This window comes from Miniopterus natalensis, chromosome 5 (genome assembly GCF_054644295.1).
Source record: "Miniopterus natalensis isolate mMinNat1 chromosome 5, mMinNat1.hap1, whole genome shotgun sequence".
NCBI classification, from domain to species: domain Eukaryota; kingdom Metazoa; phylum Chordata; class Mammalia; order Chiroptera; family Miniopteridae; genus Miniopterus; species Miniopterus natalensis.
The window spans coordinates 78,503,403-78,524,615 of record NC_142085.1 but is presented as its reverse complement, the minus strand read 5'-3'; the positions used below and the strand labels follow the sequence as shown (position 1 = coordinate 78,524,615).

At 42.4% G+C, this 21,213-nt stretch overlaps 1 protein-coding gene across 5 annotated transcripts in view; it reads right to left on the bottom strand.

Annotated features, from left to right (window-relative positions):
* Positions 1-21,213, bottom strand: part of PHACTR2 (phosphatase and actin regulator 2) — a 99,258-nt gene that overhangs the window by 41,733 nt on the left and 36,312 nt on the right. For 4 of the 5 annotated variants that reach the window (XM_087817663.1, XM_087817662.1, XM_087817665.1 and 1 more), the window contains exons 3-4: positions 6,946-7,026; positions 2,449-2,607 (exon numbers count right to left, since the gene is read on the bottom strand). In XM_087817663.1, coding sequence (XP_087673789.1) covers positions 2,449-2,607; positions 6,946-7,026 — 240 coding nt within the window. The remainder of the gene's footprint in view (positions 1-2,448; positions 2,608-6,945; positions 7,027-21,213) is intronic. The other variant, XM_087817664.1, reaches the window with a different exon arrangement.

The window sequence follows — 21,213 nt, the reverse complement described above, 5'->3', positions numbered from 1 at the left end:
ACTGTATCAACTTCAGAATCAGGAGCCTTTGGGAGCCTCAGGAACACCCTTGTGTCTTAGGTGAAACCTACCCACAGAGCAGTGTGAAGACCACTTGTTATTTGTCTTTTTTGACACTGATGTTTTAAATACTAAAGTACAGACGTACTGTCTTAAAAAGAGATGCAAGCATCTGGAACTTTAAAGGCACAGGACGTGGTTTTACAAACATAACCAATTAATAGATGAAATAATGCTCTCAGATAAGCTGCATAAATAATGTTCTTGCAAAAGGAAAGGGAGTGCTGCACCCCAAAATAAAGGGGGAATTAAGAACATGGGATGGTGGATTTGCAAGGTAGTAAGCTCAAACAGGAAGTGAGATCAGAACTGAAGATGTAAAAGTGAATCTTGGGGTGTTTTTAGAATTAAACGGTATCTTTACAGAGAATTAAGTGGTAACCTTTGTTCACAAGGCATTTCCTAGCAAGTTAATGCTATGTAATGCGCACTATGAGTGACCTTCATTTTACTCCTGGAAGTGGCTTCCGTAGCGCATGCTTCCTCTCACTGAGTGGCTCTGGTGCCCCAGCCGGGTGCACCGGGGAGGGAGGCTATGTGTCTGATGAGCGGTGTGGTGGCATGTCCAGCATTTCATCTCCTTATGTACAGACCAGCCAAGCAAGATGCTATCTCGGACCTTATTTGACCAAAAGGAACTGAATGTACCAATTCTGAGAAAAGAGCAAGCAAACAAAAACATCTCTCAAATACCCACGGACCCATGAGGCCTGCCATGGTCTTTCTAGAACATCAAGGCCTGCTGGTTTAATTAACATAAAACTGTCAGCAACTTTTTATTAAGGTGATAAGGGACACGAATCCTTTGAAGTCTGGCCAGTCCACTGACTGACACCCCACATGGACCAAGAGAGCACCAGAGACGGCGCTGTTACACAATAAAGGATGTGACTTCTCAATGCGCAAAGGCTGTTCAAGGCACACACCACAGATGGATTTGAAATGTAACAGTTTGGTGAAACAGGACAGTTGGAATAAAAAAATAAAAATAAAAGAAATCACTATTTGAGTTAACGCTTTCAACTGAATCCCCTTAAAATCTATTTAGGTCTGTTTCTCTTTATGTTCCAGGAATAGATAGCATCATGGAAAACTTTAGTTAATTTCTCATCATCAGTATTCATAAGCTTAGGCAGAGTCCTTCAATGAAACAAGACTAAGAGTCCTATACTATACTTAATATTGAACAAAGAAAAATAATAAACTTCTAACAGATGATTAACAGAGGCTTCTAAAAATTTTAAAGGCTAATTTACATGCAAATAAAAGGGGGGATGGACTTTCAGAGTAGTTGATTTTTAAGTTAGGTCTGTAAGATGCTCTTTTGTTCTCTTTGTCTTTGAAGGATTTGGATCAAGAACAGAAGAGAAGTTTGCTTCCAGCAGATTCTAAGAGTTCCCAAAATGCCTACAGAACCTAAACTAAGTTTGACAAACCTTTTGCCATCTGCCAACTGAGAAGCAGACATTGTAGAACAGGAAATAGCCCATTTCCTGAGGATTCATTTTTATGCTGCATGGAATCATCTAGAACCTCCCAACCAAGCCTTACTTGTGGGAGTTTCAGTTCATGTTTACATAAGTATGAGGCTTGGAGGTGTCTGCCCATAAAAGCGGTGGTATGGGGAGGCGATCAATCATTGGCCATGAACTTGTGAATGTTCTGGGGGTTCTTGATAGACATGTATTTTGCAGTCATGCAACTTAGCATTGCATAGTCACTCTAGAAAGTGGGGTCTCTAAAGAAGCTTTTGGGGAATGGCATAATTGCCTCTGGCATATTTTGAAATTTCCAATTGCATAGACAAATCACTGAGTAGAGGCTATGTTCAGTACAGCAACCCAAATCCCAGCATCTCTGGGGACTCTTCCTGGGTCTTAGAATAGTCTAGAACCTGGTCTAGAACCTGCGGTATTGGGTGTGTGGATGCACCAGCCAAGCTCCCACTGCTGGAGGAGAGTCAGTGCTGGGCTGAAAGAGCCACCTGTTTGATAGTCCTCTGAGCTGAGCTGCTCACAGGGGCCACTTCTAACCAGCAGAGAACGATGCTCTGACTGCTGGCACTTTTGTTTCCAAAGAAGGTACTGAGAAAAAGCTCCTGAGGAAAAGAGAATAGTCCCAGACATCTCTAATGACGGAAGAGGCCATCCCATCTGATTCTTAACGGTAATTAGCCCTCTTTAATAAAAAGTTAAATGACGTGCTTATAAAATGGATGTGTCTCCTTGAGGAAATGATCCAACCTTTCTTCACCAGTTATCATTTCTCTCTTCTTTGGGTTTGTAAATTTCCTCTCTACTGGTCTTAAGGTCACTCTGGAGCCTAAGACCTGATTCTCGCCCTTGAGCTACAGTGAAGTAAAAGAATAAGGGGTTCTCTTGGTTTTACCTGTCTTCTCTTCTGCTTTTTCCTCCAGAGGTGGCGCTTTTTCAGCGACAGAGCCATTACCTTCTTCAGATTTTACTACATTTTCCTCTCGGGTAGACTCCTCTCCGATGGGTATCATGTGCCCGTTTGAATTTTCAAAGTTAACTGTTACATCTCCATCTAAAATAGGGAAAGAAACACCTAGATGTCTAATTGGATGGCTTTCTTAAAACCCAGTTTTCCAGTTACTAGGACTGTAGGGTTCAGGTTTCAGGCCCTGGGAACCAAATACATCCTGTACTGTTTCACTGTATTTTACTAAATAATTCATTCAAGTGAAAGAACTACAAAATCCTTAGTCTTGGGGGAATGCAGCTATGGAGGGGCATCTCGGTGCCACTTCAAGACAGTAGGAATGATTATTCTAATAATAAAATCCCCCCGGGCAGCAGAGTCCCTCTCTTCTTGAGCTTAGGTTTTGTTGAAGTCAACACTAGGAGTTTCTTTGTCATTCAGAAACGGAATCTAAAAGGAGTAACCTGAAAAATGGAACAAACATTTTAACAAGCACCAAAAACACAGGGTGGATGCAAATACACAAGTAACATGAAATGTAGTTACACATACAAACAATTAGTGGGAGGATATGGAATTTTACCTCTATGATATGTTAACTTTATGCAATAATACAATTGCTACTTTTATATTCAAGGAATGATGGTAGCATGGCTAACTGTATTTTCATTTTCTTATTTATGAAAATATTAACATGAACTCACATAATTTGTTATATATAACTGATCAAAGAGTCTTTAAGTTGGCCAAATAATAACCTGAAAACATTAGGGGTAAAAAATGTGAAAAAAGGTAATTATAGAAGTTTTAAAAATCCCAACTGAAAATAATATTTCTAATACATTATATAAGTAATAAATAACCAATTTTAACCCCTGAGTTTCACAATCCCTCGGAGTTTCTAAAGTGGAAGAGATTTTGCAGAAAACTCTTAATTCAGCAACCAAAATGCTTGAAAAGATTAACCCTAGTTCCTACTTGGAAAATTTTAAGAGGTTTTGCTACCACTGTAAAAGAAAAATTAATGAACTGACATTTTTAGGAAATTTGAAATGCATAATTACAGCTGATTTATGCAATTTTGATTGATCTTATTTTGGCAACCATTATAAAACAGAGACCATCTTCCAAATTTTCATTAAACATAACTGAATGGCCTTAGCTCCACAATAAAACCTACTGGCCTTATTGACAAAAACAAGCAGGACATTTCAACAAGTAAAAAATATATATCATAAAATTATATCACGTTCAAAATGCAAAAGTGGTTGTTGCTTAGTCGTGTAACTTCCAAGCACCTCTAATCCGACTCATGTGTAATAATAAAAGAGACATAATGGAAGGCAATGTCACTGCTAGTAAATCTTAACTATTCCAATAAAATTAAGGCAATACATTTTTAAAGAGTATGTGTCAAACCAAAACAAACCCAAAAGATTTTCTGTTATTATTACAAGAAGAAATTGGATTATCACAATAGAGAGAAATCGTTGACAATGTGAAGGGATACTTTGAGATATGAAATAAAGCTAGTGATTATTAAAAAAAAAACTATAGAAAAAGGAAACATGTCTGTAATAAATGTGGAAGTTAAGAATAAAACAGAGGAAAACTGAAGTTACTAACAATTGGTGTATGATTGAGAAGGTTTTCTAGTTTTGTATATTATTTTGGAATTAAAACAAGTTAATTCTTTCATATAGTTTATGTATGTCCGTAAAATACAAGCTCTGCAAAAGAAGTCAAAAGAAGATGCTGAGCCAGACTGCAAGTTACAGTAAGAGGCCCACACCAAGTCTTAGAGGAGCATTTATATGCAAAGAAAAGAGAAAACGCAGGAAAGAGTTGTGAGATTAAAATAAACCAAGAGCTACAGCAGACATGGAAATAAGTGGTTAAGGAAGGAGTGTGAGAGGGTCTGAGGGCTTTTCCCTCCTTCTGGTAAACAAGTGTACGTGAGATAGTTACTGCAGGAACACGGACCAGGAGGAAGTCATGTCCGAACAAAGGTGAGTGACCCTTTAGAAGGTTAGAGATGCGCCATGAGAGAAAAGGAAGGAGGCTGGCAGGCAGGCAAAAGCATCTACGTGCCCTCCTGTTAAAGGAGAGGACGGAAGGAAAGACCAGAAGATGAGAACTGAGCCTGCACTAGACCACGAACTTCTCAGGAGAGAAGACCAGTCGCTGAGCTTTTAGACTGAAGGTAGGTCTTGGTGTAAAAACGATAATTTAAAAGGGGTAATACTAACCGCTGAGAGGGAGGGTAAGGAGTAGGATGGGGCAAGGTCAAAGCCAGGGTAGCCAGAGAGATTTAAAAAGTCTATCTGGCTCACTGAATAAAGGGCATAATTGACAAGCACTGTCAAGAGCTAAAGCAAGGTCAAGAAGATCAAGGCAAAACACGAATCCTCACTGGCAGAAAACAGGCGGCTGTCACCAAGCACAGCAGCTTCCAGTCTCTGAAAACAGAATGAAATTCTCAAGATAATTGTTTATGGGAAAATGACAAGAATTTCTTTTTTCCAGCTCTTGGCAGAAAAGGGGGAAAGACTCTATTTCCAACAGGCATCACCGGGAACGTCCAAGTATATTAGGTAATTTCTATAGCTGTGTACAGGGACTGTGCAAAAGGTGGGAAGTAAAATTCAGTAATTTATGACTTCCCAAACATTAAAACCTATCACACTACGTTAGGTTAAAAACTGTTTTGTTCTTCCGTGGTTTAAAACTTTTAATGTTCAGTCTGCAAAAGTTAAATAGAAAGGGCAAATAGGTCAGATTTTGGGGGAAATAAGTATATGCAATTGTAATCGGCCATGCAAATAATGTAACAGGTTAGAAGACTAAAAAGGAAGCAATACAAAGCATTTATTTAGATTGACAGTTGCCACTTGTTTTTAGGAAAAGTAAATTCTTTCCTAGCTACAGTTTTTAACTGGATGAAAAAACGGGGCCTTTAATCAGATCTTTAATATCCAGTAACGGTTTCAATCATAAATTTTCCCTCCTTTAAAATAGAGGTGACTGTAGCGTTCAGCTGTTAGTGGATCTGTAAATCCTCTCCTGCCTCCAGAGATTTTACTAGAGAGGAGACAAATTTTGATACTGTAAGCCAACCTTCAAGGGAAAAAACATTTAGGGATGTGCATTGTTTATTTTTAAAAGTCCCAGGCAGGAAATAAATAGCTTCAAGGTAATAGAAAATTAGGGGAGACAAAATTCATTCATAAAATGGAGTGAAAAAAGTGTAACAGGCCAGAAATCAAAGTAAAATACCTAAAACTGTGAGGACTTAAAAAAAATACCACGAAAGAAAAGGTAGTATTCACTCCAAAGAAAAGGTAGTATTCACTCCAGACTGCCCTGTTTCCTTTGAAGCAGGAATAAAATAGTAAAGCATTTCCTAGTTCCACTCGGATTATTCAGACTTTGGAAAAAGAGTGTCATTTGGATTTATAAATAGCGAATGCCAAAAGGTGTTCTTTGCAAGGAACATAGATCCAAGTATATTAAGAAAAGAGAAGTACTACTATTTCAATTCCAATTTAATAGCTTTTTATTTGTTCCCATAAAAGTCTGATAATAATAATTTACCCCAGTAAATGTTGGGGGTGGGTAGGGCGAGGAAGGCAGGAGGTAAATCAATGATGTTACAACAGAAACTTTCTTAAGTTTCATTAGTAATGGGAGCAATAAAATTTTTAAGTATTATTTCCTTGGAGCAATAACCGATCTTGGTGTCTTCTTTTGCGGGTCTATCTCAGTTTCCGTCTAATCTTTGTCTTTTTTAGTAAGATTCCCCCTTGTGAGGACAGAGGGGAAAGGGAAGCAGATAGAGGCAGAAAAAAATACTTGGAAATAATCGTTAGTGAAGAGGTGAGAGACTGAGAAAATTACTTGAGAGAATGCTAAAGCAAATTAATTTAATGTGCCCATTCCCGCCTTCTTGATTATACATTTGAGTGCATTTCAAAGGACAAGAGAGGTGTGTTTTTCATCTCTTTTTCTCTTTTCTTTTACAGGTAGACTTAAGAAACCAAAGTCATGAGCCAAGCGAAAGCTCAGCGTTTACCCAAACAGTGGAGTTAATTTGTATGGAAAGGTTGCAGCTCAAGAGCAGAGAGGAGAAGCAGAAGCAGCCGCGTAAGCATTTGCATCTTATCTGTATCTGCAGCTACAGGGTACCTTTGTAGAGCTGCAGGCTTAGAGTGACACCTGGTGAAGGGCTCACCAAAAAGGTCACTGAATTTCTCTTCTTTTCTAGGAGACCTTGGGTTCTCTGCAGCCCACAGAGGCATTCTGAATTCAAGCAAGATTCTCGGAGTGAGGGCTCACTGCTTTAGCTCCCAAAGACCACGGTCATCTTAGGTTTCAAAAGAAAATGAAAGAAAGACCAAAGGACGAAGGATCAGCTTATTTAAAAGGTACGATTAATGTCCTCACCTTGATCAGGCAACTCCTTAAGAACTCCCCTTCTTATCAGCTCCTCTCTACTTTGTCTTGTGGATATCTTCCTTTCTAACACTTTTAAAAAGAATAAGCACAAGTGAGAATCAAGTCATTGCTTAAAACAATTACTAAAAGCATTCCAAGTAGAACTGACACATTCATTCCCTTCACGTGAGGGCCCAAACCCCAGCTTTCCTCGGGGTCTAGCAAAACATGTGACTGGCGTCAGCCTAATTAGGACGAAGGGCCACGACCACAGGCCACGGTCTGAAACCCAGCCACGGTGCCTGGTCTTTCAAATGAGGGTGAGGGGCCAAGAAGCCACCTGGTCTTTCAAATGAGGGTGAGGGGCCAAGAAGCCAGACAAATCACTTCAGATCCACGACTTCTCACTTGGGAATATCCCTTTCTTTAGCAATGATGCACTCTAAAACATAGGTCTCTGTGAACATGCAATGTATATAGAGAATATATATGTTTACAGTAAGAAACAACAACAAAAAATAAACAGACTTTCAGTAAATAGGTAACCCTTGTCACACTCAAAAATTCTAGAGTGTTCTCCTATCCCCTGACGCATCCCAAGTCTTATAAAGATGAAGTCAAATCATGTAAAGGGATGGGAATTTCAACACCGCTTCTTTCTTCTTCTGGAAGAATCAAAATTCCAGTTACGACGTCAGGACGGAGCTTAGGAGCTCACAGTGCCACTTCAGTCCTCCCCCCTTAAGTGTCTAATACTAGTTCCCGAACCCTCCATGACACGGAACCACAAACTTCATTCCCCACTTTCAGGGCCCATGAAGGTGTGTAAAATCAGTACATGGTCATGCCATCTACTGATCCTTTGAGCTAACAGTCCCCAAAGTGTATTCCACAGAACTCTCTTCCCTCTGGATGCCCTGTTCAAACAAGCACCTCGACGCAGCAAAAAAGGGCCAGAGGAGGGGCTTGGGGCTTGGGGCTCTGTGGGAGAGGGGCAGGGACAGTGGTGGAGGCAGGGTAGCCACGGCAGGACCAGCTTCCGACCCTCCCTGCAATTCCGACTCCTGTCCTTGTGGTCTGCAAATCCTAGAGACACCTGAACAACGCAATTTCATCACCCAAGCTAAACCCCTTATCCCAAGCCACGCACTGACACACACAAACAGAGCCAATGATAACACTAAGAACATGTGGGGTTTTTTAGGAGGGGTGCTCCAGGTGGCCTGAAGCAAGGACACTTGGAAGAGAGAGGAGGGAGGGAGGGGTGTTCTTGAGCTGGGAGCTTTGTATTAAGCACTGGAAAGTTCTAAGTGTTTAGTAACGCCACGAGCCCCAGAATAGCAACACTTAGTCTCTCTTGAAGAAATTGGAATTTTTCCCCCTTGCTGATAACTAGGATTTGTGTATTTCTTTTTTATTCTGGTTGCCAGAAAGGCCAGAGTAAAAGTTGATATTTAACACAGATTTCATAGGTCAGTTCACGGGTGAAAAGTTTCCCCCTCCTCAGCGACCTGACTTCATGTCTATTCTATTGACTGCGTTATGCTCTTTGCTCTAGGTTTTGTCAAACTTTCTTTGGATAGAATCAGAATGCAGACCAACAAGAAAACGAATGAACAAGTGAATGAGGGAACAGCGACAAAAACGATAATTGACAGCTTATTTGTTCAAATGGAGACAGGCAAGAACAGTCCCCCTTCCTTCAGGTTACCCACCCCCCCACTCTCTGCCCCCTGCCGCAGGAAAGTAACAGCAGCTCACTGAAATGCTGGCAGTTTTAATGAACAAAGTTATCTGGGAGTGGGCGGCCAGCAGGAGCTGTTCTTTCATGGGAGTTCTTTTATGTAAAAAGAGTGCTGTTATTTAAATACAACTTTAATTTGTTTAGGCTTTTGTCAAAGAGGAGGGAACCGGTCAGCACAGGAAGCCAAACAACACCCACCGTGACACTGTGGGACGCTGCTGAGAGGGCGCAGGTGGCTAGAAGGCCCCTGGCCACAGCAGTCTCCCCAGGACCCCACACACCCGTTCAAGCTTGACTGGGCTCTGAGGGGAGGCAGGCCTCTTACAGCCAGGTCTCAACCCTACTGCTGGGGCCGGGAAGAGACTCCAGGCTGTGCTGCTAAGTCTGAGGACTCAAGGGGCCACATTCAATTGTCTGCTGCTTCTATAAAGTGGTCGAAAACACAAAATGGTTGTCAGGAGTCCTGGACTCTAACGCCACAACTTCCACAACTGGTTGTGTGACATCGGGCAGTCTCTGCAAGTTCCAGAGCTTCTGATCCGTTATCTGTAAACCAGGGGACGAGATTCGATGATCCCCAAAGGACGCCCCACCCAGCTCGAACGCTGTGTGATCCTGTATCATGAATCAAGGCCATTCTGTGATCTCTGCTTTAAGCACCTTTTCATTCTTGCCCTGAAAAACCATCTGAGAGCCCAGAACGCGTCTGCCTTTCCATCATGGAGTCCAGAGCATGCTTTAATTTCAGCTTTAAGTTTTCTATTCTAACTTCATCTCAGCTAAAAAATTCCCCCCTTCTTCCTTGTAAATCCTGGAGCTTTGAAGCAGCAGCTTGGCCTCCTGCCAAGACTCAAAACCAACAGCTTTGTTTCTTGGCTCTACCTCCTACCAACCGGAGCTGATAGGAAAATGCCTTTAGCTATTTGTTTGGTCTTTGGCTGAGCACATTTTTAACGCATAAAGCAGATAGCTGTGTTCGGGGCCAATGAGAACAGACTGCAGGCGACTGAGCGTGGAAGGTATGCTGTTAGGGCACCAAGTTCCAACCACTGCCCTCCCAGAAGAACAAGTATTTCACTCTTCATCTTGTAAAATATTTGCCTCCTGTTTATATAGTGTCTGTATGTTTGCAGAGCACATTCACTGAACACTTTTCATAGGCTCCGAAGGGTTTTGCATTGGAATGAATCAGAGAGTTCATTCTAGTCCAAAAGGCACACAAAGCAAGAGTCATTTCATTTCAGGAACATTCCTGAGATGTGCTACCTGCGTGCAGACATTCAGAGGCAGGATGGGCGCTATGGTGTAGCCCACTCTATTATCCATCGCCCTCATTTTTAGGAAGATAGTTCTCCTAAGGAGTCGAAATCACCTTAACCAAGCCCATGCTCCTCGTAGCTCTAGGCTAGACAAAGTCATCTGTGCAGGGAAAACAGCCTGAGTTAGCTCCAGGTTCCCCGAGAGCAAAGTGGGTTACTGAAGCCTCCTAGAATGATTCTTAGCATCCCACCAGCTGCTCTTGGACTCTGAAGCCCACACTAATCTTTGCAAGAACAGCAGTAATGTTGGGAGCCTCACTCACAACTCTAGCATAACCACAATGCAGCCAGAGAAGAGACTTCACAGGACGCTCATCCCTGGCAGTGGCAGCCAGGTCTGTCCAGGAAAAGTACTCCCACCAGTTGAGTAAATGGCTCACGGTTACTCACTTCTGTCCTCATTTAAAAAGCATGTGTGATTTTTACACCAACGTCAAGCCAAGCTAGCGGTTCTGTTTCACGCTCTGCCCCGGGTGAATTAAAGTTCTGACAGTCCAATCCTGATGACAACAGCACTCATTCCTTTTCTCTCAGACGTGAAGGGTGTGTGGTCCCTGTTATCCTGACTTTATGCTCAGACTCTGGTTTTTCAAGTATTTCAAAAGGATCAACCTTCCCAAAACGTCCAATGGCTGTCCATCTCCTTTTCAATAGCATCTCAGCTCCTTGGCATGGTCTCTAGATGAGCCCTAGGCTAGTCCTCCCCCATGTGTCTCCTCTCCTTATTACTCCCTTCTGGCTCTCTCTACTCCAGCCCCTCCACCCCCCACTGGGCTGCTTCTCACCTGAGATGTGCCCCTGCATGGTGGCCTCTGTCTTTACTTGAGATGCAATTTCCCCAGAACCCGCATGGCTTGCGCTATCACTTTCTTCAAGTCTCTTCCCAAAGGTCCCAGTAGTAGAAATCCATTTCTGCACACCTGGTGTGGAATAGCTTGTTGCCCTTCCTGCCTTTATCCATTCTCTCACCCTGCAAAATATGTCATCACCTCCTGATATAGGGCCTACTACTTTGTGTCAGTGTAGTCTCAAGAATCAAAACCTTGTTTTGTTTACTGCTTTATCCCCAACAGTGCCTTGCAGGTAGCTGACACTCAGAAAATACTATGTGTGCTTGTTGAATACATGAATAAAAGAAAATAGGCAAATAATGATCATGGTCTTAGAGAATTTCTGCTCCTTCCCTTCCTCCGATCTAGGAGAAAGCAGGTGAGGCCTGTGGCAAAACTCAAAGAACAAGGGTCTTCTGTCTTCTCCTTCCTCTGCTCCTTGGCTGGGCCCGCCAAGGGGAAAATCCTCAGCTCTCTGTCCTATGGCGCATCTGAAAAGGCCCCTGTATGGTCTGGAGAAGGGCGGTCATGGTGTGTACAGGACACCGGCCAACCAGCAGGGTGTAACACACGACTGGGCTCATCATAAATTACATGTGATTTATGATGTCCTCCGGGCGCGGAGCCTGCATTCAAGAGGGGAAACTGGGGCCTATGGCACCAGCTCCTCTCTGCAGACGCATGGCCAGGATTTTCTACTCCTCTGGAAGTATCTGTGTGAGTAAACGTTTCAGTCCACAAGCCACTTGTGTTTTCTTTTGGCCAGAAAAAGAGAGTCCTAATTTTCAATTCTAACACCGTTTAATGACGGAACAAAATAGGAGAGTAAATAGAAAACGAGTAAATGAGCGTGCCATGCTATCTTCTTGGTTCCCGGCGCTGAATGGCCTTACTGTAACACTGTCACGGGAACAGAGAGCTGCTTGTCTTGTGCTGAAAGTGTTCTATAAGCCAGGCTTGGCTTTACCTCTCAACAGCAGTGACAGAAAACAGAATGTCAAGAAATGGCCTCCTTTTCAAAGACCCTTCACTAAGGCATAGCTAAGTCGTTTAAAGAAACAAACACCAAAATGCCACCCAACAGGACATTTGCAAGAACCTTCCGAAACATCTCAAGAATGCGAGGCAGAGAAATAAAGCCAACATCCCCACCTAGAAACGCTCCGGGGTCTGGCCCTTTTCTTGTTTATCGGCGCCGCTCCCCGCCTGCCAGCCCTACAGCCCACGCTGGGGCCCACTCGGCACGGCAGCCGGGCTTTACTCCTGGTCCCCACCGGCCCGGCTTCCTCTCCCTTTTCATCTTTCCTTTTCGCGAGCCCGATGTTCAAGTCAAACTTCACTTCTTGCCATTTCCTAAACATCGCCTGCACCTCATTGGCTCCGTTCCTTCTTTTCTTATTTCTTCCTCCTAGAATGAGACTGTCTCTCCAGCCACCTAGCGTGAAATTTTCCCCAGATATTCCATAGTTTCTTCCAACAGCGCCCCCCTGTGTCGGATCTCACTACCTGTCCCGGCAAGAACGAACAGCTCTACACTCCTCACGTACTTCTAAGGAACTTCTGTGCCTCAGCTTCCTATCTACAAAACAGAATAAGAGCTGCTATCTTTCTGGCTCTTTTGGAGATTGAATGAGTGAAAGCAAGGAAAGAGCTTAGACTAGCACCTAGACTCTAGAAAGCATTCAATAATGCTAGCGATTACTATTATTTCTGTTACTTCACTTTTACATTTTCATTGCTACAGGTGTACATAGTTGCATAGTCACACGACTCTAGTCTAAGTCCTATGAGGGATGTCTTGTCTATTATTCCATCCTTATAACACCAAAAATAATTTGTTTCAGAGTAGGCATTGTGCACTTAAGTGTATTTGGGGTGGGAGAGCTTTGCGGGGGAATGCATGCCTTGTGTTCTTTTCTACTTCTTTTAGAAACAGTCCTGAGTTTTAGCCTTTGAGGAACCACCTTCCCCCTCTCTTGGTCCATGTCATTGGTGTGAGGCGAACCCCATCACTGGGCTCTAGGGCTCCCGGGCTTATCCAATCAGAGCCCAGTTATTTCCCTGGCACTGGTGCTTAGTTTAGAGACGGGCATGTGCCAAGTGGAACTCGTGAGATCCTGGCCCAAGAATTTTGCTGGAACAATAGGAAAGGAAGACTTTCTCTTTCTTCTGGAGCTATTAAAACTAGCTGAATATAAGCTTAGAGTTTCTAGTAGTCACTTTGCACCCACAAAGGGAGAGCCCAGCTTAAAACACACACACACACACACACAAATACAGAGGAACACAGGCTGAAAAGAAAGACACAGATTCTTAATCATAGTTTCTAAGCACCTGGATTCAGTCACACTTAATGGTGGTTTGTCCCCGGCTTTTCAGTTACATGAACCAATAAATTCCCTATTTGCTAAGCCTGTTATCATTCATTGGAAGTGAAAAGCTCTGACTAATCAAAAACGGTGTTCGATGCTTTTTAAAAACTGAATATTTTTCCAGTACAGGCTAAAGGTTCTGTAGGTACTCAAGGCAGAAATATGAAAGAAGAACCACACAGGCCCTCTTCCCCCCTCGAACATCTGAAACTTGACCAGGCCTTAAGCAAGAGGAAGGTGGAGAGATCTATGTTCTTCTCTTGCAAAATCAGCGTCGCAACTTCCTCTAGAAGCCTGACAGCAATCGTCATTTACTTGGTGCTAAGATAGCATTTTAATATTTATTTTCTCCTCAACCCTCCCATTATTCCTGAAAGATAAGCTAGGCAATTACTTCTATTTCCTTAGAATAGATAAAAATATTGAGATTTAAAGAGGCTAAACACATTTTCCAGTCACGTACTTAGAATCTGGTTGAACCCAGATGTGTATGACCAAAAGCCCACCACGTGCATTCTCGTCTGAGATGATTATTACAAAGACTTCAACTTTCCCATGAGACGTACAGTGCTTTCCAATTTTCCCTCAAGATGTGAGACAGAAGGACAGCTTTTAACTGTTTATTTTGAGTGGCCAATTTTTAGATGGTAGGCCATTCTCATAGTTCAAATTATAAAAGGCTACGGTAAAAATTCTCACTCTCCCTTTGCTCCCCACTGGCTCTCACTCTGTCCCCCACCTATTCAGATTGAATCTCACCCTTACTCCACAAGCAGATAACCACTTTTATTTGTGTCTTGTTAATCCTTCCAGAATTATTTTTTAAATCCTCACCCAAGGATTTGTTTTTTTAATTGATTTTAAAAAGAGAGGAAGGGGGAGAGAAAGAGAGAAACATTAATCAGTTGCCTCCTGTACAAGCCCCAACCAGGGATCAAACCTGCAACCTAGGTATGTGCCCTGATCAGGAATCAAATCCACAGCCTTTTACTATACAGGGTGATTCTCCAACTAGCTGAGCCACCCAACCAGGGCAAGAGGTGATGATCTCTGTCCCATGCAAACAGCAGCAGCTGAAATCCCTGTATTTCCAGACGGGGTGAGCTGGGAACAGCCATGGCAAATCAGCCCACGGGACTCATGATTATTGCTCCCAAAGGTTGTTCAGGGTGAGAACAATGGGCAGGCCCCTGATCCCAGATGGGCCAGGAAGTACAAGTAATCCCAGGAGAGTGATCAGAGGACAGGATTTGTGAGCTACGTGAAACACTGTGCGTCCTTCCTTCTAGTCTGACTCCTATAAACTCATGAGAAACACAAATGCATAAGACAGGTGCTTTCAGATTTATCCAGTGGGATGAAAAGTTTCCATTTCTCGCCCTGCCGGGCGTGGCTTAGCGGTTGAGCGTCGACCTAGGATCCAGGCGATAGGGGTTCGATTCCCGGTCAGGGCACAATGCCCGGGTTGTGGGCTTGATCAATGACTCTCTCATCATTGATGTTTCTATCTCTCTCTCTCCCTCTCCTTTCCTCTCTCTGAAATCAATAAAGATATATTTGAAAGAAAAAAAAAGTAAACCCACCCTGGAGGTGTGGCTCAATGGTTAGAGTGTTGGCCTGCATACCAAAGGGTCCAGGGTTTGATTCCCGGTCAAGGGCACATACCTGGGTGCAGGTTTGATGTTTCTTTCTCTTCTCTCCTCCCTCCCTCCTTTCCATTCTCTCTTAAAATCAATGTAAAAAATATCCTCAGGTGAGGGTTAACAACAACAACAAAAAAGACAGCAAACCCAAGACAGGATGAGCCCACAAAAGGGACGGAGGTTTAAAATTAAGATAACGACAATTTTTTCAGGTGGTTAATGTAGAATCTTTAACAGTCTATTTTATTTAGTTATCCTATGAACAATACATATTAAAACATCACCACTCAAACTAAGAGGTGTGAGTAACCAGTTTTAGTTAGTAAGATGACTAGGTGGCAGTTTCCAAATCTATATTTCACATACACATCTAATCAGAACAGATTCCTTAAGATAATTAAAAAGCTTGTTTTCTTGCCCTGGCTGGTTTGGCTCCATGGCTAGAGTATTGGCCTGTGGACTGAAGGGTCCCGGGTTCTATTCCACCCAAGGGAACGTACATCGGTTGCAGGCTTGATCCCCAGCACCGGTCGGGGCGCATGCATGGGAAGCAACCAATCAATGTGTCTCTTTCACATCGATGTTTCTCTCTCTCTCTCCCGTCCACTCTCTCTGAAAGGCAATGGAAAAAATATCCTCGGGTGAGGATTTAAAAGAAAAGCCTGTTTTCTTGAGCATTTTTAACATTCCCCTCCTTTACCTACCATCTTGCCCACACAAGAGAATATACAGCATTTGTAAAAAAACCAGTATTTCTCTGGTAAAACGGGTCCAGGCCTAGACTAAATCAGGAGGGATAATCGACCCAATTCCTGCTTGACCCTGAGCCAAGGGTAACTTCAACTAAGGGTTATATCTTCCAAGACAAAACACCAAAAATGTGTTTGGGGAAAAGCAGTTGTTCATCATACCTGGAACTGGAATGTGTAAGGAGTGAGCGCAATGCTAACTTCCCACTTCGACATAATGCCCTTCCCCGACTCTGTTTCAAAATCCCTGGTTATTAAGGTGCTATCAGGGCCTCATAATTCTTCTTGAAGATTGAAAAAGCTAGAAAATAGAAACTCGATGAGGAAGTACACAGTCTAGCCCTTTTTTCTTTTTTTAAATCTTTATTGATTTCAGAGGGGGGAGGGAGAGGGGGAGAGAGAGAGAAACATCAGTGATGAGAGAGTCATTGATCGGCTGCCTCCTGCAGCCCCCAACTGGGGATGGAGCCCACAACCCGGGCATGTGCCCTGACTGCGAATCGAACCCCGATCTCCTGGATCCTGGGCCGATGCTCAACCGCTGAGCCACGTCCGGCCAGGCAATCTAACCCTTTTAAGAATACAGCTTGAGTTCAAATCCAGACCTTGCAGCTTATTAGCAGTGACCATAGGCAAGCTGCTAACCTCCTCCCTGTCTCTCAAATGAAAACAGAGGCAGTAAAACCTAACCTGGATGGACGTTAGGGTGATTAAAACATCTTGCAAAGGTGGTGGGCACACAGAGCAATGTACAGATCTTGTAACATAGAAACCCACACCCGAAACCTGTATGTTCACATTGACCACTGTCACCCCAATAAATTTAATAAAAAACATCTTGTACAGTGTTTGATACAAAGCAGGGGCCACACAAATGTGAGTCTTTTCCTCCCCAACTTTCCATTTTCTCTTATCTATATGTGTATATATCCCTTTGATAATATTCTGTTGATAATTTTCATCTAGATATGCTACGGATCTAGAAGGCAGCATAGTATAAGCGTTAAGAATGAAGGCTCAAGCCAGGCTTCTGAGGTTCAAAGATGGGCTAGGATGCTCCTAAGCCCTGGGATTTAGGGTAAGTCATTTAACTTCTGTGCCTCCCTTTACCCATTAGTGACTCGGGGTGATAACAACAACCTACCTCATAGAGCAACTGGGGAGATTACAAGCAGCATCTGGCACATTACTGTTAACATCCACATATCTTATTCTGATTTTAAGTTTAATCCCAAATAAAACTTCAAATGAGTAACAGAAATAACTGTTTTTTTAACTTTATTTTTCAAAAAACCCACTTTACTTCATAGGTTTACATGTAGCAGATTACGGAAAGTATTCAAAGGGAACATTTTCAAACCTCCTGGGGTACTAACTAAATTGAACTTTTTAGCACTGAACTGAGAAGCCCCGCAGACAGAAAGGGCTACCTAATGCCCGCAGTATGTCAATGTCAGATTTAAATAGGTGATTAAGTCTTAGTTGGTGTCACTAATGTTTTATACTTGATTTACCTGAGGTTTTCTTTAAAAACAAATGAAAGCTCTGGCAGGGAGAGGAAATGGCGGCTGCTGTTAGGTTTTTCAAGATGAAAAGTCCTGGAAATGGGCTGCAGGTCAGAAGACACTTAAAAATGGTGAGGATGATAAATTTTATGTTACGTGTTTTCTACCACAGTTTAAAAATAAATAAAACTTTAAGATATTTTTGGGCTATGTTAATGCTGAGAGCCATATACCTAAGATGGAAAATAGATCACAGGAATTTTCGACGAATTTTAACCACACTAATGTGCAATGTGTGCTCCCTATTTTCCAATATCCAGTCTTCTCTCTAACCTTGCCTTTTATTCTCTTATATTTCCCACACAGCCTCTCATGTCCTGTCTTATGAAAGGTATAAAGGAAACACTTATGCTTCGGAATAAAGGAAACTTCAAGAGTATCCGTTTCAAAACCTAGAGAGTCTGGGTCTGGGAAAGCAGTTGAAGAACCCCACCCAGGCTGAAAAAATGTTGTAAGCCTAGAGGTGCAAATTCCTTTCACCTAACAAAAGAAATCAGAATTAAAACTACAATTTACACTCCAAGTGGAAAACAAATCAGGAAAATGTCTAAGCCAAAAAGCAGTCACTTTCCAGGACTGAACCCTTAGTGATAAAGACCGGATTCGTATCACAGGATGAAAAAAACCAAAACAAAGCCACCAAGGGAAATAATAGGCAAAGGAAATAAAATAATGGACTTTCCTGACATGAGCTCTCTGACCCCGGCCAGAAGGAATTCTGTAGTACCTTTAAAAGTGTTTAAAAGTGGCACCACTCCAAAGGAAAATGAATTTAGGAAATTATCCACCCAAGTAAGGCGTATAAACAATCAGATCCTCTCTTAAAGCAATACAGGCTCACACGGTCCCATCCCAGTCAAAGCCCTTTTTGTTAAGAGATTGATGAGAACATTGTTCCTTTGCTCCATATTCCACTTAGGGATTAAATGTGGCAAACAAACAAAAAAAGAAACTCGAGTTCACAATTCTACATTTCAATACAGTGGGTGTGATTCTTTATAAAAAAAAAAAAAAAAAAAGGTCACTTAAAATCAGAAATCAGCAGAGTCTATAGCATCATGGCTCCTTTGAGAATATTTTCATAGACCACTCAGTGAAAATGCCCTGCTTCTCTGAGCCCACTTGCCCCAGGAGAACCTAACTCACCCGGGGCAGGGTGGAGGCCTGAGGTTCTAGTCAGCTCTCCAGCTCCACACATTTCAACCTAAAGCGCAGCGTGAATCACACACACGCCACCGTGTTTTCTAGAACATACAGGAAGCAAGGGAGTCTCCATTTGGAAATCAGACTCTATGGTTTATATTTATCTGTAGAAGGTGGGTCTTGATGGTGTGGCCGTTCATGGTGCAGTTGGCTATTTTAAACCAGTGATGGAAGGTTTCGATATTTATGAAACCACTAATTTCAATTATGACAAATATACAAAAAGTTAATACTCTGATCATTCTTTCCCATGAATGGGTTTTCCCCCTATGGTGGATAATAAATGCTCCATAAATAAAATAGTGGGCCATAATGATTCTTTCTATCCACCTGTATGTGCAAAGATTGAACCAAGAAAAAAATCCATTCTCCTGGGGCAAGAGACTGAGGAGGGTTTACCTCCTTCATACCTGATGCACAGAGAGGTGTGTTTCAATGCCATCGTGTATACTTGGGAAAAGAATAAGAGAATTTAAGAATGTACGTATGATAAAATCATTATAGTTTATCTCTCTAGCCACAGAATTTCTAATGCTCATTTGGGCTGATTAGGCTCAGTAATAAAACACACAGGTATGAAAATGGTTGAACTAAACACAACGCCTATCTGCCTCCTTTTTGTGTCAATGATGCCTCCACATTGACCTTGAAAACACTGCTATATACAGGGCAGACAGTAAGTTACTTAAGTTCATTATCCATTCATGAGGGAATGGGCCACCACCCTGTCCATTATATTTGGTGAAATATTCATTTTGTCTATTTTGGCTTTTCAAGATTCCTTAAGGCTCTTAAGCAGCTCTCAATGATATGAACACAAAGGACAAATTAAAAATACATATTCTCTTTCCCTTACCCCCCAAAATTCCAGCATTTTTCAAATCAGAAACACTTGCAAAACACCCAGTATATGGGATGGGATAAGGCTCATCCAACGCCTTTCATTAATGCATTCATTCTACAAACTGAATGTTTAACATAAGCCAGGTACTATTTATTCTAGTTGCTTTGGGATTTTTATCAGAGAGGAAAACAAAAATCCCTGTTCTCAAGGAATTTATAATCTAGTAGGAAGGGGGACCAGATAATAAACAATAGACATAATTTATAACTGTTAGAAGGTAAAATGTACTATGGAAATTTAAAAAGGCAGAAAAAGAGGAACCAAGAGTGCCGGGGGCCCTACTTTATACCTGCCAGGATGGCAATAATAAAAAAGACAGATAATAACAAGTGTTGCCCAGAGTGTAGAGAAATCGGAACCCTCACACACTGTTGGTGGGAATGTAAAATTGTGCAGCTGCTTCGGAAAACCGCCTTGGCAATTCCCCAAAATGTTAAACACTGAGTTACCATGTGACTCAGCAATTCCATTTCTAGATATATAACCAAGAGAAGTGAAAACACGTGCCCACACAAAAACTTGCATGCAAATGTGCACAGCAGCATCCTTCATGATAGCCCAAAGTAGGAACGACCCAAATGTCCATCAACTGACGGACAGATAAATAAAGTGGGGTACATTCATACAATAGAATATTATTCACCAATAAATGAACTTAAGTACTGATGCAAGTTACATGAATGAACCTGGAAAATATGCCAAATGAAAGGGGCCAGTCACAAAAGACCACATATTTATTATATGAATTTATTTACAAGAAACAGAGAGAACAGGCAAACCTACAGAGAGAGAAAATAGAACCGGGGGAAAGCGGGGAGTGATGGCTACTGGGATGGAGTTTCTTTTTAGGAAGATGGAAGTGTTCAAAGTTGATACTGGTAATGATTGCAGAGTTGTGATAATACTTAAAACCACTGAATTACACACATTAACTGGGTGAACTGTACGGTATATAAATTATATCTTAACAAAGCTGTTATAAAAAGAGTGTTGGGGAAGAGACAGGATGATCAGGTTACACCTAAAAATGGCACTAACCTACGGTGAAAACAGGGATGCACAGAGAAACACAGATGCCCCCAGGCTCCGCCAAAGCCACGGGGCCTGATGCCAGGATGCTGAGTGCGGTTCCCGGGGAAGGGGCCTCGGGGGCCACGCTCACTGCTGCAAAACAAATGCCGAACGCTATTTCTGCTTTTTGCCTTCCGAAGGCCTAATGTAGGTCCTTTGTAAAAGTAAAGTGATGTAAAGCGAGTTACTCAAAAGCGGGGGTACCTGCATGTGCATACAGTGAAATGCTATGCAGAATGATAAAGGAAGGACACGCCTTCCTGTGCTGCTGCGGAACGAACCTGAGGGCGTTATGCTAAGGGAAACCAAACAGTCATCGCAGGGCAACTGCCCTCGGACTCCACTTACATGAAGTGTCCTACACGGTCAACTCCATAGGCGCAGGAAGTAGAGTGGTGATCACCAGGGACCGGGGAGTCGGGACAGAGGGGAGTTGTCTGTAAGATGAAGAAGTTCTGGAGATCTTCACTGCAATGTAAATATGCTTCACACCACGATGCGGTACACTGACAGATGATTAAGACAGTAAGTCTTAAGATATGTGTGTTTTTACCACAACAGTTAAAAAACTCATGACAATATCAAGTGCTGACAAGAATGTACAGCAACAGGCACCGGAGTATCACCCGGCAGGAATGCAAAGCTCTGGAAAACAGTTTGGTGGGTGCTTACAAGGTTAAACATGCATTTAATGTATGACTCAAAGATCACCCTCCTGCATCTTTCCCCCAGAGAAACGAAAACTTTTATTCACATAGAAACCTTTCCATGAGTGTTTATAGCCTCTCTCTTCCTAATTACCCCAAGCTGGAAACCACCCATACGTCCTTCAACAGGTGAATGGATAAACAAACGGGCACATCCATGCCACAGAGCC